This window comes from Uloborus diversus, chromosome 2, assembly GCF_026930045.1.
Source record: "Uloborus diversus isolate 005 chromosome 2, Udiv.v.3.1, whole genome shotgun sequence".
NCBI classification, from domain to species: Eukaryota; Metazoa; Arthropoda; class Arachnida; order Araneae; family Uloboridae; genus Uloborus; species Uloborus diversus.
Genome location: NC_072732.1, coordinates 155,350,952 through 155,367,658, shown reverse-complemented (window position 1 = coordinate 155,367,658; position 16,707 = coordinate 155,350,952). Strand labels below are relative to the sequence as shown.

At 34.1% G+C, this 16,707-nt stretch overlaps 1 protein-coding gene across 1 annotated transcript in view; it reads left to right on the top strand.

Annotated features, from left to right (window-relative positions):
• The first annotated feature begins 10,346 nt into the window (after positions 1-10,346).
• Positions 10,347-16,707, top strand: part of LOC129217439 (uncharacterized) — a 93,080-nt gene continuing 86,719 nt past the window's right edge. Inside the window, exon 1 of the mRNA XM_054851737.1 lies at positions 10,347-10,506. Coding sequence (XP_054707712.1) covers positions 10,395-10,506 — 112 coding nt within the window. The 5' untranslated portion in view covers positions 10,347-10,394. The remainder of the gene's footprint in view (positions 10,507-16,707) is intronic.

Here is a 16,707-nt window from a genome sequence, read left to right as displayed (position 1 = left end):
TCCATCCCACATTAAATACACTTAAAAATAAATAAATAAATAAATAAAGTCTCTAAACAAATTGGTAGGAAGTTGCAATTAGTCACTACCAAATAAACTGCATCAAATCTACTAAGAGCAACAGTAAGACATCTAATACCAGGATTAACAGTAAGATATCCTACTGTTGCTCTGAGGCGACGATGTGGGACCTTGAATCTTTTGAAAACAAAGTATTATTCTGTGTTTCATAGCAATGAATTTAGGTTGCTTGATTTTCTCATGTTCAATTTTTGATTTACTGTCATTGCATTTCCATTAATAAATGCTTTTCCTCAGTACGTCAGTCGGAAGGATTTTATGATGTTTTCCTACAAATGGAAAATCGCTCGTAAATCTGTATCATAAACTATTAAAATCGAAAGCAATTTCAAATTCAAAAATGGACAATTTTGTTGTTACGTGAATCTGGAATGTCGTGAAAAACATACTAGAGCATCGTTTTGAGATGGTTTAGGATACTACTCTGTTTTTCAAAATGGTGTCTACAGAGGCACCCCAATGGGAAGTCGAGAGAGGTCACAGTGACCTCCCAATTCTTTTTCTCAATCTGCAAACTTTTTCAGCAAATCTGGAACCAGTGTTGCAATACTGCCTTTTTTTTTAAAAAATGTCTAATTGTTTTTTCTAATTATGCAAATAGGAGTGTATATTCGTGGCAAAAGCTTTTGTTCGGTGCGCCCTTGGATGTCTCCAACCAGAGAAAAAAGGAACAGTTCGAAATCACGGGACGCGGGAGCTTCCCGGCCGCCAAGAAAACCAAATGCCTACCGCCAAGAAAGCCAAATGTCAGTCTCCAACAAAGCCAAATATCCACCGCCAAGAAGGACGAAAGAAATTAAACACGCGACTAAGGACAGTATACAAAACAGAACAAGTTGGGGTTTTCATCCCTCTGTATCTCAGCCCCATGAAGACCCCCGGAGTTATTTTTGGTACACTCAATCTCTTGTGCCTTCCGACGAAATATACTAAAATACAATCTGTAGGACCATCAGGGGGAGGAGGAATTTAAGTTAGAAAATCGCTATTCAAAAACCTTTTCGTGTTCTTTGACAGAGCTACAGCCCAGACGAAAAGAGGGATTGAGCTGAAATTTCGCACACAGATTCCTTCTGCCCTACTGATGTGCCATTTGACCCCCCTCCTCCCTCCCCCTCGTTTCTATCCCCCCAAATCATAAATTTCTGGAGATCTGTAACAGCTCCCGGGGGTCTTCGTTAATGATTTTTTGAAAACATATTATTGGGGGGCCATTGAGGACATGTACAGAAATTAAACCCCCGGGGACATCATGAGTCGGAGTAATTAAAGTTTGAAAATCACTAATTTCCCCTAAATTCTTGTGTACTCTCATCTATAGGTTTGTTAATCTCTGACTGAAATTGCAAGGCTGAAACAGATCTAACAATTATTCGAAAGTTGTCTTAGGAAATGAAATTCAATCAAGACTAAAACAGATCCAATAGTTCATGGCCCCACTAGATGGCGCTATAAGCTTAAGCAAAATTTAGTGGGGCCATGAACAGTTGCATAGATCTTCTGACGCATCCAAGTTTAATATTTCGCAAAATAATTAATATAAGCAGTTAAAATGTAAAATAATCCGCCATATAAGAAAATAAGTCGTTAAGTGAAGTGAAAAGTTCAATTAAAATAACCCCCGCCAGTATGAAGACTGCTTTGTACTTTTCCGCTACAGGTACTTGATGTGGCTTATTTTTAACCTTTTGAAGATTATTTTTATTTTACTCATTGCCGCCATTACTTGTTTAGAGATACCATACGTTATTTTGTCTTGAACTTTAAAAAAAAAAAACCAAAGACGTTAAACAAGAGTCAGAACTGCTTTAAAAAAAGATAAATCACCAAAACAAGTAAAATTAGCCAATAAAATGTTAAATTTAAGAAAAGAAGTCACTGAATAAAGTGGAAAACCAGCTTAAAATCGCCCGCAAACTGTAAAACATTAAAAAAAACTTCATGTAAATTTCAGAACTTTTTAGTTCAATTTTTTTTTTTTTTTTTTTTTTTTTTGCATTAGAAAAAGAAAAGCATGTGTTTAAAAACTTTTATTTATTTATTTTATTTTTGCAACAGAGAAGATACAAAGATTGCAATAAAATTTAAAACGGCTCACTTCTCGCGGAACGAACATAGAATCTAGCTGACAGGACGATAACATGACGTAAAATTAAGCTTGCCATTATTGTTTCTTTAAAACACAAAATACGTTGTTTCAACTGAAAATTTATGACTTGAAATTCTCAATTCAGAAAACACAGACAATGTAATAATAGCTTTGCAAAAAGATGTGATATCTCATCAAAAACAATCCTGGTGTAAAAATTTTCCCGCCAAAAAAACCTTTACCCGCTCCCCGCTCCCTACGAAAAAAAAGGCCTTCATCCTAAATCCAAAAACTCTCAGCCTTAAAAAGTTATGATATCTAGTTTTAACGCCAAGTATCTGCCGAACTTCCATCCTCCCTGTTTTCCTTTTTCATCACAACTATTTTCGCTAGAATTTGCCCCCATCACCAACTGCTTGCCAGTGATGATAGATCCTTTAAATTGTTTTGATGGCTGTTTGGCGGGAAGCTTTGTAAAGTGAGGCAGTTGCTTGGTGAGCAAAAAGCTACCCGTTAAACAGGATTGAAAGCAATTAAGTTATGCACTTGTATTAAATCTAGTATATTTATGGGAAAAAATCATCTTGTATCAATTACTATAATGTTAAATACTTTTTTGTTTCAGATTAAAAGTCAAGAGCATGCCCCGATCTCCGTACTCGCAGACCCCGCAGGGCGGCGGGAGGTGGAGGGGGCACGTCCTTAAAAGAGCCCAAAGTTAAAGAAATTGAAAAAACTAGCACCAAGACTTATTAACGTTGTAAATATACACTGCTGGCCTCTGGGGGATTTTGTTGCAGGGGGACCCAAAATTTATATCCGGGCCTGATCAAAAGTCATCAAACGATTAAGCTAAACATTGTTTAGTTTTTGAAAAATTGCTTTTAATCAATTAACATAACAGACGCACACCCCCTAAATATCGCGAAGACCCCCCAAAAGCAAGAGCCCCCAATAGTGAAAAATATCCCTCCAAACACCCTCCCCACTAAAACTTTCAGTTGCGCAGTCTGCGTTATGACAAACCTCCCCCCCCCTAGGCGGGCACCCCTGTGCATCACTTTAATTCATTAATGGAGCTTTTTTGTAAGAACATTATATTTATTTCTATAAGTAATTGTTTTGCTAATTTATTGAAAGCATTTAACAGTCAATATTTTTATAATAAAGAGTGTTACTTAAAACAATTACAATGTAAAAAGATACGATTTTGTTTTCGATTCCGTTGGCAATAAAAATGCTCGCCAAGTGAACAATTTATTCGCTATGAAAAATAATAAATGTCAAAAGATTAATTCATCTTCAAAGGTTTTCAATTAGTAAAACTTCCAAAATCAATCTTGAAACCAAAACAATCGCTAATTAAACAAGGATAATTAATCATTTAATCTAACAGAGCATAATATATCATCATGTGGGTGAGTGTTGATGCATTTAAAAATATCTTTTAATGGAAAAAGCAAGTATAATTGTCGCCCTAACCTGTAAAATTCTACAGCACTATCTTGTGTATACTTTTCATGGCATCCGAAGGCCCAACAGTACTGTACCATCCTTGAAGAGCTCTTAAAACAACAGGAACAGTTAAAATTTCTTAGTACTCGAAATCATCACAACGCAAATCCCATGCAGTCGACGGAACCGGTTACGGTTTGCCAGAATTTCATCCACAGGTCACGTGATTTCATCTTGGACACGACTTAGGGGTTGTACCACGCTCTCTACCCAAGTATCTCCCCTCTACGAAAAGACTCCCTTTGGAACATCTGAATGCAACCAAAAGGGAAGTGCACAACTAGACCCCACTAGGAGTCTACGTACAAAATTTCAACTTTCTAGGACATACCGTTTTTTAGTTATGCGAGATACATACGCAGATAAGCAGATACGTACATACACACAAACGCATATGCATACATACATACGGACGTCACGAGAAAACTCGTTGTAATTAACTCGGGGATCGTCAAAATGGATACTTCGAGTGTCTATACGTTCTTAGGCATATATCCACGTGTGGTCCGATTGAAAAAAAAAAAAAAAAAAACTCAACATTCATTCGGGGGCGAGGAAAATGGAAATTAAGGCCGATTTTTGAGTGAAACCTTTTTCGCGAATACAATACTTCCTTTTTTGTAAAAGGTGGTAAAAAATGAAAGTGATTAAAATTTGCTCCTTCTTTAATGTTTAACAAATAGATATTTATCAAATCGGGTGCTTTCAATTTTTGAAAACTTAACTTTAGAGAAAAAAGCTTTCTTGCAAAAGTCAAAAACCTTTCTTGCGAGAGGACGGTCCGCACTGGATGATATTCACGAAGGAGGGGGGGGGGGATATTCGGTAAAATTGTGGGGAAGGAGGATGCTATTGCATTTGAAGAAGATGGGTATGAGTCGACCAGGGGAAAAAACAAAAACAGAATGTCTCTCTTAGTTTCTGCCTCACCCCATCGTCAAAAGACAGATAATTGGAGCAAAAGTACAGTGCTGGTTAAAAAATATTGCATCACCCTCGCATTTTCACGACACTGGGATTATGTGAGAAGTTTTGGTCGACCGATTAACGATGAATGTATGTGAAATTCTGCAAAACTTATGAAATAAATATTTAACAGCAGGAATCCGATAACTATTTACGTAGATCGGGGCTGTTTCCGGGCCAAGGTAAACTGCTGACCCCATGCTCATTTTTCCATTTCTGAACCTGCGTGTGAGTTTAGGGAAAAAGATATTACTTAACCCCCATGTCAATTTAAGTCTAAAGGCAGGATAACGGTTTTAAAATTGTTACTTACCAGTTCTGCCCTATGGCAAGGAGCAGAATCAACCTGGAAAATGACGTTTGGATCTGAAGTCAAGTGATCCCGGATTGTATATACGAGTAGGAAGCAATTTCTCCTCCAAAATGCCAATATACACCTGAGCGTTTACTGTTCCTTGCACAAAGTGAAGCCCACCAACTCCTTGATCAGAAATACATCCCCAAATCACCTGGGATACGGGATGCTTGACTGTGTGTTGAATGCAGTTGGGATGATATTCCTCTCCTTTGTGGCGTCTAACTGTGTGCTGTTCGTCGGACCCATGTAGATTGAATTTGGACTCGTCCGAAAACACAACTGATTTCCATTGATGGACAGTCCACCCTTGGTGAGCTTTTGTTCAGTCTAGACGCTGTTTCTTACTTTTTTTTGGTCAACAATAGCTTCTTTCATGGTCGACGTACCACCAAACTCGCACCACACAGTTGTTTTCGTACAGTAGACATGGATGCGTGAACACTCGATTCGTTTTCCCATGCTGTTCTAAGGTCTGTGGAAGATGATTGTCTGTTCCGAAAACTGAGTCGTATCAAATACCTGTCCTGCGCTGTACCTGAGCGTTTACTGTTCCTTGCACAAAGTGGAGTCCACCAACTCCTTGATCAGAAATACATCCCCAAATAATCTGGGATACGGGATGCTTGACCGAGTGTTGAATGCAGTCGAGATGATATTCCTCTCCATTGCGGCGTGAGTGGTGCAATTTTTTTTACCACCACTGATTATCCAGTGCATAATCTCCCCCAAGGACGATGGCGTCTCCCTTCAATTTTTACGGAGCACCCCTAAGAACAAGATGATATAAAAATGAGATAAAAAACCCCTCTAAAATGATCCCCTAATGGTGTAGTCTGTGCCATGACCCCTCCCCCTCGTGGGCTCTCGGTTTAATGGTTCTTCAGGTCTTAAGCACAAAACAATTCTTACATTAATTAGTAATATCTCAAACACTTGGAGGACATCCTCTTTCAGTGACCGGATCAAGACCGCGCATCGCTGAACTCTAATAACCTTTGACGACAAATAAATCATAACGAAAAATATTTTAAATTTTGTCATTCAAAAATATCTGTTGATATACAGTTGAATCCCGCTACGGCGCAATTCGACTAACGCGAAATGGCTATAACGCGAGTTTTTCGCCAGTAACGAATTTTAGAGCTAATGTGAATGCCCCCTTGAGCAACTAAAAAACGCGTTGAATGCAGCATGACAATAGGTGTAAGTGAAACTTCCATGTTCAATAAGTACAGTTTTAAATCAAGAAAAAGGAAATTCGTAAATGTTCAGAACTTATTTTCAATGTTGAAACTAGCAGAGTAATGCCTATGAAAATGGAAGATGCTCTTGTATTGAAGGTTAAAGAGACCAGGAAGAGAGGTGTTGTCATAAATGGAAAAGTTACAAAAGAGAAGGCGAAGCAAATGTATTTAAAAATTTGGTAAAAATAATGATCTGGCTCTGGTATAAAAATCATCATCATCTTCATTTTTAATTCATGAATTTTACTACTGTATCTACTGAACAGTACTATTATAGTGCAGCGTTTAATTATTACTGCATACTGTATGTTCCGTGCTGTTTTATTTAATATGTTTCTCCCTCCTATTAATCATTCATTTTGTGCATCTTCGCAGTATTTAATGTTGAATAAAGCAGATATTTTTTATTTTTAAATATACAGTAAAAGTTCGGTTATTTATGTAAGAAACTGTAGTGTATAGTTGAGGAATGGTTTAAAGCAGTTTGAGGGGTGTTTATAAGAGCTTAAAAGAACTTAATATGTTTCTTAAAAAAAATCGTATACATTCATATTTCTACAACGCGAAATTTTGACTTACGCGAGGGTTCTTGAAAGGCATCCTTCGTGTAAGTCGGGACTCGACTTAATGAAAAATTTCACGTGATTCTCACAGAATTACACGACGAAGTTAGAGACAGTTTCACAACTATCACGAGCTTGAGAAACATCTGAAATGTCTTCTTCAAGGTCGACACTCAAAATGCGAATTATCTCTTAACATTCAGCATTGTCACTGTTCATGTCGCAAAATAAATTCACACATTCTATGAAACTTGAGGCATCGGTCTGAACCGCTTTTTACTGGGACTACTTTGGATTGACATCAAGGAAATGTTGATGGGCTTATTGCTGGAATGGGCATACTGACGGTGACATGGTCGGGTCGGGACGAGTTTTCAAAAATTTTGGTGAAACAGCCATTCTGAAAATTCCGTCAAAATAAAAATTCCTCCTAATAATTAAAATCAAAAACTGCGAAATGTTATAACAATCCGCAAAATAAATAGTAATTAAAAAATGAAATGACGTGAATTGACATTAATTAATCCATTTGCATGCAATATGCAAGATATTCACTTAACTAAATTAAACAACATCAAAAATTCCTTTATTTATCGGCAGTTTAACCAAACGACCAAACCCGCCATTTTGGAGCTAAACGCTACTTCCTTCCCATGTCTGCTATGATAAAATAGAGTGTTTTACTTTTTGATTCTGGTTTCTTGTTAACTTAATCAGTCAATAACAGATTTTTTTTTTAAATACTAAGCACTTTTCAAAATGCACTCAAAGGGACAAAATAACTTTTCATGATCAAAAAGGACAATTTAAGTATTCCTTTAGTTTTCGAAAATTCCAAGAAAATGACACCACAAACGAATAAAAGTGCGGCTCAAGTCACGAAGAGAATTTTTTATCTTATCTTGCTTCCAATCACAACTTTGAGTGTTGAAACAAGCATATTTTTCTTATTGGAACGTTTGGTTTAAAATGATTAGAAATGCACTTTTCTTCGTTTGTGGTGTCATTTTCTTGGAATTTTCGAAAATTACAGGAATACTTAAATTGTCCTTTTTGATCGTGAAAAGTTATTTTGTCCTTTTGAGTGCATTTTGAAAAGTGCTTAGTTTTTTTTTAAAAAATTCTGTTATTTTATTATTTTTAGCGTAAATGTATTTCAGAAATAGAATATTTTTACCATCACGAAACTTCACCTTATTTTTTCATATAAATGCTCGGTACTAAAAGGGGAAAAACCTATATACGTGTCAAAAACTTTAAGTAGTAAACTTTAGTAGTAAACTTTAAACTTTATCCTTGTTCCTCTCTAGGATTTATGATTGCTAATTTCCTGCTTGCTTCAGAGAAGCTTTGGTTCAAAATTTTCATTACGATTGGTTTTTAACATTACTGTAGCAAGGCAACGAAATTTGTAACAATGGGTTTTATATTTAAACATTTAATGGGGAAATAATTATTTTATTTCAGAATTTTAATTTTTCAGCGTTTAGTAGTACCTTAATATTAAGTAAATCATTTAGTGAAATCCAGAAGTCTCTAAGTGATCTAGTTGCTGAAATATAAGCAAAATCAAGCCTCAGATTACTCCGTGACAAACAGGCCAAGTATAATAAAAGTGCTTAAAAAGCACCACAATCAAGAAGAAAACACGCTATTGTCCGTTTTCCACTAAAAGACACTTGACTCCTCCTTCGTCTCGTGGTATCCGAAGATTCTGTTTCGCTATTTTCGGCAGAAGGTATATTCGGATCATAACATTTTGTTATGAAAGCAGCAGTTTTTAAAATGTAAGAATGATTAACATAACAACAGACTGAAGCAAGTGAAGTAAAGGACACTAAGACTTTTTTGCACATTTAGAAGCACATGGATTGCTTATTGATCACCCCCGCGTAAAATGGAATTCTGCGTTCGAGGAGACGTGGCGAAGTGCCCTCGTGAAAAACGGGCAATACTTCACCACAGCAAACATAGGAAAAAAGCGATGTTTAGCCCCAAAGATGGGCATGTCGTGTAGATACTTTAGCTGCGATTTAGGATCTAGGGCTTTGCTTTGAACCAGCGGCTCTCGAACTTTTTTTGTTTCTTTGCTGATCAATTCTTTTTTTTTTTTTTTTTGTGGACCTCCACCTAAGGCTAGTTCCGAGATTCTTAAACCAGTCGCAGAGAGATATTTATGTTTGTTGAACGTTCCAAAGCCAATGAATCAGGCGGTAAAATCCCTAAACAATTTTCACAACTGGCCGAGCGACTGAGTTTGATGGGGTTTACTCTGGTGTGGAAAACTAAAAAGAAAAGTAAGTAATATTTTTATTTGTATGTTTTTTCCAATCAAAACGCCACAAAATGCAAATCAGGTACGATTACTACAGAAAATAAACATGCAAAATGAGAGCATTGACAAATAACATCACTGTAAATCTGCATCTTCAACGAAGATGCCCTCCTAAGGGATTCAGAAATCATGTAAGTGCTCCCCCCCCCCCCCCAAAAAAAAAAAGATTTCTAAGGAAAGAACTGTAAAGTTTTGAGGTAAGTTTCCTAGCGCGTATGATGACTTAAAACAACGCGATTAAAATTTTTTCAGTGCGTTTGAAATAGTTTTAAGTACTAAAATAAGCGTTTTACAAAAAAATCAATGATTTTGGTCAGTTTTTGGGTAACCCTACAAAACTTAAATCTCCTGCTCTGTTGTTATGGCCGGTATTCTGTTGTGAACGACACTGCATTTCATGGCACGAATGGATATTAAATATAGAAAAAATTAACTAAAATAGAGATAGAGAGAGAGAGAGAGAAAAAGAGAGAATATATTTTTCCTCAAAGAGAATGAGAGAGAAAGCCTTATTTTCTCATCTTATCAACGCGGATACAATTTTTTGTGCACACTTTCACCAACAATTAAAATTTATCCCCCCTCCCCCGAAAAAAAAAGAGCAAAAATGGAAAGGCCATTTGTGCGTTTACGTGATTCTTTTTTACGTAAATAGTAAAAAAGTGCATTTAAAAAAATTTTTTTTATAGCATTAAAAAAAAAAAAAAACAGGAGTTTTCAGCAAATTTGCACACATATTTTTATGATCTCAGTGATGCCCATTGCCCCTAGAGCAAAGCTACATCTCCCAAACCGTAAAGACCACCCAAAGAGCAAAAGTTCCCCCCTCCAAAAAAAAGTTAAAAATACCCCCCAAAACACTCCCTTTTGAAATTTAAAACTCGCAGTCTGCGCCGGTACAAACCCCCCCCCTCCCCCAGGTGGGCACCTTTGCTTGTTGTGCATGTAATCCGGGTCCTACTCAAAATTTTTGCCGTCGAAATTTTCTCTATAATACACGGTGAATGCAAAACCGACATTGAGCAATACTAACTGCTTCCAGCTAGAACAGAAACTGAAATGAAACGTTCCGCATGGACAGCTACTGTTTCGTTTCACCTGGGCTGACGTCACGTTTAGTGACATCACGCTGCGAGCCGCAAAGTTTTGCAGACGAATTTTATCGCAGTTATTTTTATTGGGATATAGAAGCAATTGGTCGCATGTGTTGCCGTGTTTGGAGAATTAGCTCCATGTGGTGAAAATGTCTATCGGTGGGGGACTTTGTTTTTTAATTCGAGTGCCAACAGAAGAATACGAAAAGGAGGCCTTCGATTTCCGGAGAAAATCACCACAAATACTTACACCGAGTACAGGTAATTTTTCATTTTTAATACACCAATTAATTGAAATTTTTGTTTAAAAAATTTCAATTTTATAAGCATTTTTTTTTTCATTTACTAAAAAATATTTTATTCTTCTTATATGTAGCCCGGTGCTCTGGCTAAAGTCACCAAGTTCAAAACTCTAGTTTTGAGGCATTGTTAACATTCAAATCTTTGGGGAAAAAAAAAAGAAACACACCATTAACTCGAAGAGTAAGTTTATACATGTAGCTTTTTAATTAATACACTTGGTTTACATCAACATCATGAACTAACTAACTGTAAAGTCTAATTCATTACAGGTAGACATCTTTTTTTTTTAATGCACTTAGTGACTTTTGCCAGAACGCTGACGATGTAATGATAAAAATGATACTCAAATTTGAAATTCACAAAGCAAAAACTGTTTTCAAATAAACTCTGCTAATTTTGATTACGTGTCGAAAAATAAAATGAAATTCATGCTTCATGCAAAATGGAAGGATTATATTGGAAGTGAGGTCGCGTGGGATAGTTATATATCCTGTTCAATTGGTAAAATTCATAAAATTAAATTTAAAAATGACTAAAATAATAAATTGTTATCAGAACAAGGAGGGTAGAACATTGGCAACTTAACATTATGATGAATGATAAAACATGAAAAAAACTTATGCATTTTTGTTTCTGCGTGAAAAATATTTTTACAATTAGGGGGGAAAAAAAAAAGCTGATTTTAATTCTAATATATTGTTTACAGTTTTGCTTGACAAGGCAGGTTTACACATTAACACTCTATAAGTGTACGAAATATATTCAATTTGACACTTTAAGAGGAATTTTACCTAAAAGATATAAATAGTAATAATATGTTCATATTTCGTGACAGTAGGCAATAGGATAACAAATTTAGATTCCGATGAATAACAGCATGGCTGTGTTGAATCCACTGTGTTATCATGAATATGAATTTTAGTTTGAATTGTGGCTCATCAATTGTGTGAGCAAAGAACCCTTGGCGAGATTTCGGATGTCAGCTGTAAATCATTTTTATTTTTTTATCATGTGTGGATTAAAATGGTAGAAAGATTACAGAATTCGATACATTTAAAGAAATAATGGAAGATCAATTAAAAAGAAAACTACCACCATGTATCCGTGAGAATTTTATTGATGATGTATGACAGAATTAAATCATAATTCAGAAATTAGAAACATGCGAAACAGAAAAAAATCAAAATTTACTGATTCGGCAATTTGAGAAATAACTCAGCTACAAATGTAAAACAATTAGCGCTGCTGGCCAAACAAGACAAAGAAGTATCATCTTCCTCTTTTGATGTCACTGGTAAACATAGGTTTTGTTACGTGAAATATTTACAGTGTTCTTAAGGTCACAATGAAAATGTAGTTTCATCAAGAATTGATAAATATCGAAATCAACATCGGAGAAATGGCTACTTACAACTACGAACTACGAAACTTGCATTGATTTCTAACGTTTAGTAATGCTTCTTGAATTCTCATTTCTTCCCTCGTGGGTCAGAATATCCACAAGACTTTAAAAATTAATTTAAAAAGAATAAAACAAAAAAAGTCATGCATACAAACAACAATTACTAGGCTTATTGCATTTTCTACGCGCGTACGTTTGTTTTACCTTTTTCATCCGCCGTTAGACGGTGACTACAGTGCCCCTTATAGTTTGTTTGAGTTACGAATTACAAGATCAATAGAATTTAAATGAAATCAAAAAAGCGGACGATTCTTTAAAACGTTGAAAAAATGTTTAGAATTTCCTTTTTGATGAGGTTTGCCGAGTCTAAAATTCAAATTTCTCTACACAACTAAAAAAGGAAAATATTTTTTTTCCTTTCAAGCTTTCTAATGAAATGTTTCTCAAAATTATTTGGTCCTATTTCAAAGGTAACATTCTTTCTTGGTTATATAATGTTATATAACATATATACAAATTTAATTCCAAAAATTGAACAAAAATGTTTGAACCTATTACATTCTTATTTCATGATTTTTTCTGATCAATTATATTGTGTGTTACATACATATTTTCAAAAAGTAATTTTAATTATACTTGTTATTTAAAATTAGGAAAAACACTTTTTAAAATCTAATTAAAGAACTTGTCAAACATTTAACACTACTTCGTTCGTTTCAACATGTTTTAGTTTGCTTTTGTTTATTAACACTTTTAAAGATAGTGAAATCATTTTTAAATACATTTTACATTGTTTAATAGGGCAAAGAGTTGAAACAAAAGTAAGAAACCTAAACATTTTTCGTAATTTAAAATGTGCACCAATAAATCACTGTTTAAGTGAGAAAAATTAAAAAAAATATATATATGAATTTTTTTAAAAAAAGAAAGAAAATGTGGGGCCGTTTTCAAAATTTTAAAAGTGTTTCTCTGAAAAAGCATGCTTAAAAACATAGGATTTAAACACTTTTTAAATAGTTTGACAAAGTTTAATATTTTTTAACAATAATTTTAAATGGTGCAATTTCATTGCTTACGCTTCTGCATATGACATCACAAATAATGAAATGCTATTCACTGATGCTATTAGCGCAAAGCGCAATATTTAATTCGCATCTTTATTCACGTGTACTGGCAACGATATGGTTGATAGCAAATATATATTATGATATTTAATTCGCTACTGAATTATCATAACCTGGAAACACGGTGGAAATGAAGCGTAAGCATTCAGCGCGCCAGTGGAGATGCGCCAAAGTACTCATTTATGACGTCATAAAGACCACGCATTATTTTCAAAATCGGAAATTTAAAAAAATTAATTAAAATCTAACCGTTGCGAAAATAAAAGTTTTTCCTCACTCCATGTTATTTTTTTCGCTCATTCTATCAATTTCAGGGACTAAAAGTAGTACTTTTTGACTGAAGGAAACAACCCCATTGTATGTTATATTTATTACTAATCTAAAAAAAAAAAAAATAATGGAGCGCCTTGCGTTTTTAGATATAGCCTATTTGTTCCTTAAACTAATCAACCCAAAAATGTGCCTTGCTAGTCAATTAATTACTTACTTTTCGAACAACATATAGTTTGGAATTTATTACTCCTCGTTGTAACGTCAAAGAATTTTAAACTGTTTGAATCTACTGTTATACTGGAGAGTTTCATTTCCGCTTTCTTGTTCACAATTTTGAAGACAATCACACTTACAATAAAACATGCAGACGCACACACACCACATACAGACATTTTCCAAAAATGGTCAAAATGGGTTCACCCCACCTCAAAACGTGCAAATCTGTCAAAATTCGAAAATTTTCACGAATTCATTAGTTTCTTCCATATATTAGGATGAGAAGCAAGTATCAAGTTGAAATAAATTAAATAAATATACAAGTTATTACACAGTAAAAACATATTATTTTTTTTTCAAGCAGATTGTTATGAAATGGGGAAATGTGACTGTTGCCCCCTCCTCCCTGCCAAATGATTATTGAGTAAATACTCTGAATAGATCAAAAGATTTTTAGTTTAAGTATTTGTAGATTCATGTAAACTTCCTACTTTTTCATTGATATGTATTTTTTTATTTTAATATCTTTTTTTTTTCGGAGGAGGAATGGTGCAGTCCGTCGCAATGTTGACAAAAAACAAAGCACATGTTCAAAATAATGGTGTTTATTTCTTGTTAATGTTTGATATTTACTCTCCTAAAAATGTCCTAATATTTTAAAAATCCCCACTTCGACCCCTGATTGAAACACTTCTGACACACTATGTTAAAAAGCCGAAAATAATGAATGAAATAAAAAGTTTTAATGTACCATCTCTTTCAAATGAACTAAAAAGTAGAAAATAATTTCTTTTAGCTTCATGTAGATTTAAAGCTCTATACAAATTCAGACTTTCTTACAGCTTATCTGGAAAGTTTGAGATTGTGAGTTTTTAATAGCTACCAAAATACTTGTAAGTTTTTGAAGGAAAAACTAGGGACCCTTGTACTACATAGCTATAAGTGTAAAGGACAGTTATCAATGAGAAAACTTACATCTTATTTTATACTATTAGCAGAGCGATAAAATTGTTAATTAAATTATAAATGCGTCAATTGTCTGTTGCGCGTGCGCCCTATAATTTTTTCCTTTTAAAACTTACAAGTATTTTGACAGCTATTAAAAACTCACAGTAACAAATTTTCAGACAATCTGTAAGAAATTCTGAATCTGTATGGGGGTTTAAATCTATATGAAGCTTTGAGAAATTAGTTTCTACTTTTTAGTTCATTTTATAAAGTTGGTAAAATTAAAACTTTTTTTTATTTCATTAATTACCTACTGTACAAAGCAATTTGTTGATTTAAAAAAGAAAATAGTTTATTGTTTTAGTTTTCTGCACGATGTAGGGGAGACTGGGGCAGTCACCTAAAGGGAAAATGAATATAAAACTTAACTTTGTGTTAAATTTGAAACGCAATCATGCAAAATTGCTTACATATAGTATATTTTACCTATTGCAGATTAAAATTGAGCCTTAATTAATATTAACTATTAGAAAAATAAAAATTTTTGCAAAATCAGCTTTGACCTGTATTACCCCTACTCTGGGGAAATGGCAATCAGTAATGTCATTTACTACTTAATGGTTGTAAAATAAGAAATATGAGGATTTTCAATGACATAAGCACGTTAAACTGAAATCTTATGCTTATTTTTTTTACATAATTCTGCTTTTTAGATATTACGGAAAGAAATTGAAAACATATTATGAAGTTAATGATTTAAAAAAAAAACATATTTCCATGGTAAAAAAGGGATTAGAAATACAAGGGCAATGCCAATATGTTAACACAAGTTTATGAACTTTTAGAAGCTCAAGTTAATTTTACTTTCCTGAGCACATGTCACATAAATACCTCTCAGGGGCCGCAGCCATTACCCCGAGTGTAGTGACCATCATTACCCCAACCGCATGTTTTCATTCAACTGAAATACCAACGCTTAAACGTTAATAAGACACTACGTGGTACAACAATATGCTTACCAACGTCAAAATAGTACTTCTTACACAACAGGCTAACGACGACTGGCAAGGTGGCCAGCGCTTCAGTAGTTCATCTATAAACTGTCGTAAAATGGCAGCACCATTCAGTTTAAATCTGAGTTATTTATTTTACGCGAAATCGTAGTGACCGCCATTACTCCAATCTCCCTTACGTGTTATTTTAGCATTCTCAAAGAGTTTGACAATCTGATCACTTTTTTATTTCATAAATGGGATTGTTTTCGAAATTTTAAAAGTATTTTTTTCGGAAAGAGCATGCTTAAAAACTTAGGATTTGATCAATTTTTAAACAATTTAACAATGTTTACTATTTTTTTAAAAAAATATTTAAATTGTTGTGCAGATTCAATTTTATTTTTGACGTTTCTGCACATGACATCAGAAATGATGAAATGCCATTCACTGATGCCATTAGCACAGAGCACAATATTTAATTCGCTTCTTTACTCATATGTAGTGGCAACGATAGGGATGATAACAAGCGCATGAGTGCAATATTTAATTCGCTTCTGAATTATCATAATCTGGAAACGCGGTGGACAGCAAGCGTAAACATTCAGGGCGCCAAAGTACATCGCTTGTGACGTCATACAGACTACGTCTTGTTTGAAAAATCAGACATTTTAAAAAAACTAATTAAAAAATAATTGTTGAGAAAAATGAAGTATTTCTGGTCCATGTTATTTTTTTGCTCATTCTATCAACTTCAGTGACTAAAAGTAGTACTTTTGACTGAAGAAAATAACCCCATTATGTTATGTATATATATGAACAACTTTTGTTTATCTCAAAAAAAAAAAAAAAAAAAAAACTACGCATTCAACTCTAATTGCTCAATAGACGATAAAGCGTTAAAGATATTCTTACTATGTTAAAAATTTAACCTGTTTTCCAGCGTTTGAATTTTTTAAAGCGTTGAAAAATTTTGTATCCTTACTATTATGTAAAAAATAGCTTTAAAATAAACCTAATTTAAAGCTGTGTGTTTGAAAATGTATGAACTTGAAAGAATAGAACGTAAGAAAATGAAAGTATAGCTACTTACACTATAAATTTAAATATTGAACGCTTCGACGCTTTGTAAGAACACTATGACTTCCAAACATTAATAAGAGACATCAGACGATTAAGGAACGGATCTTGAAAGTTTACTACC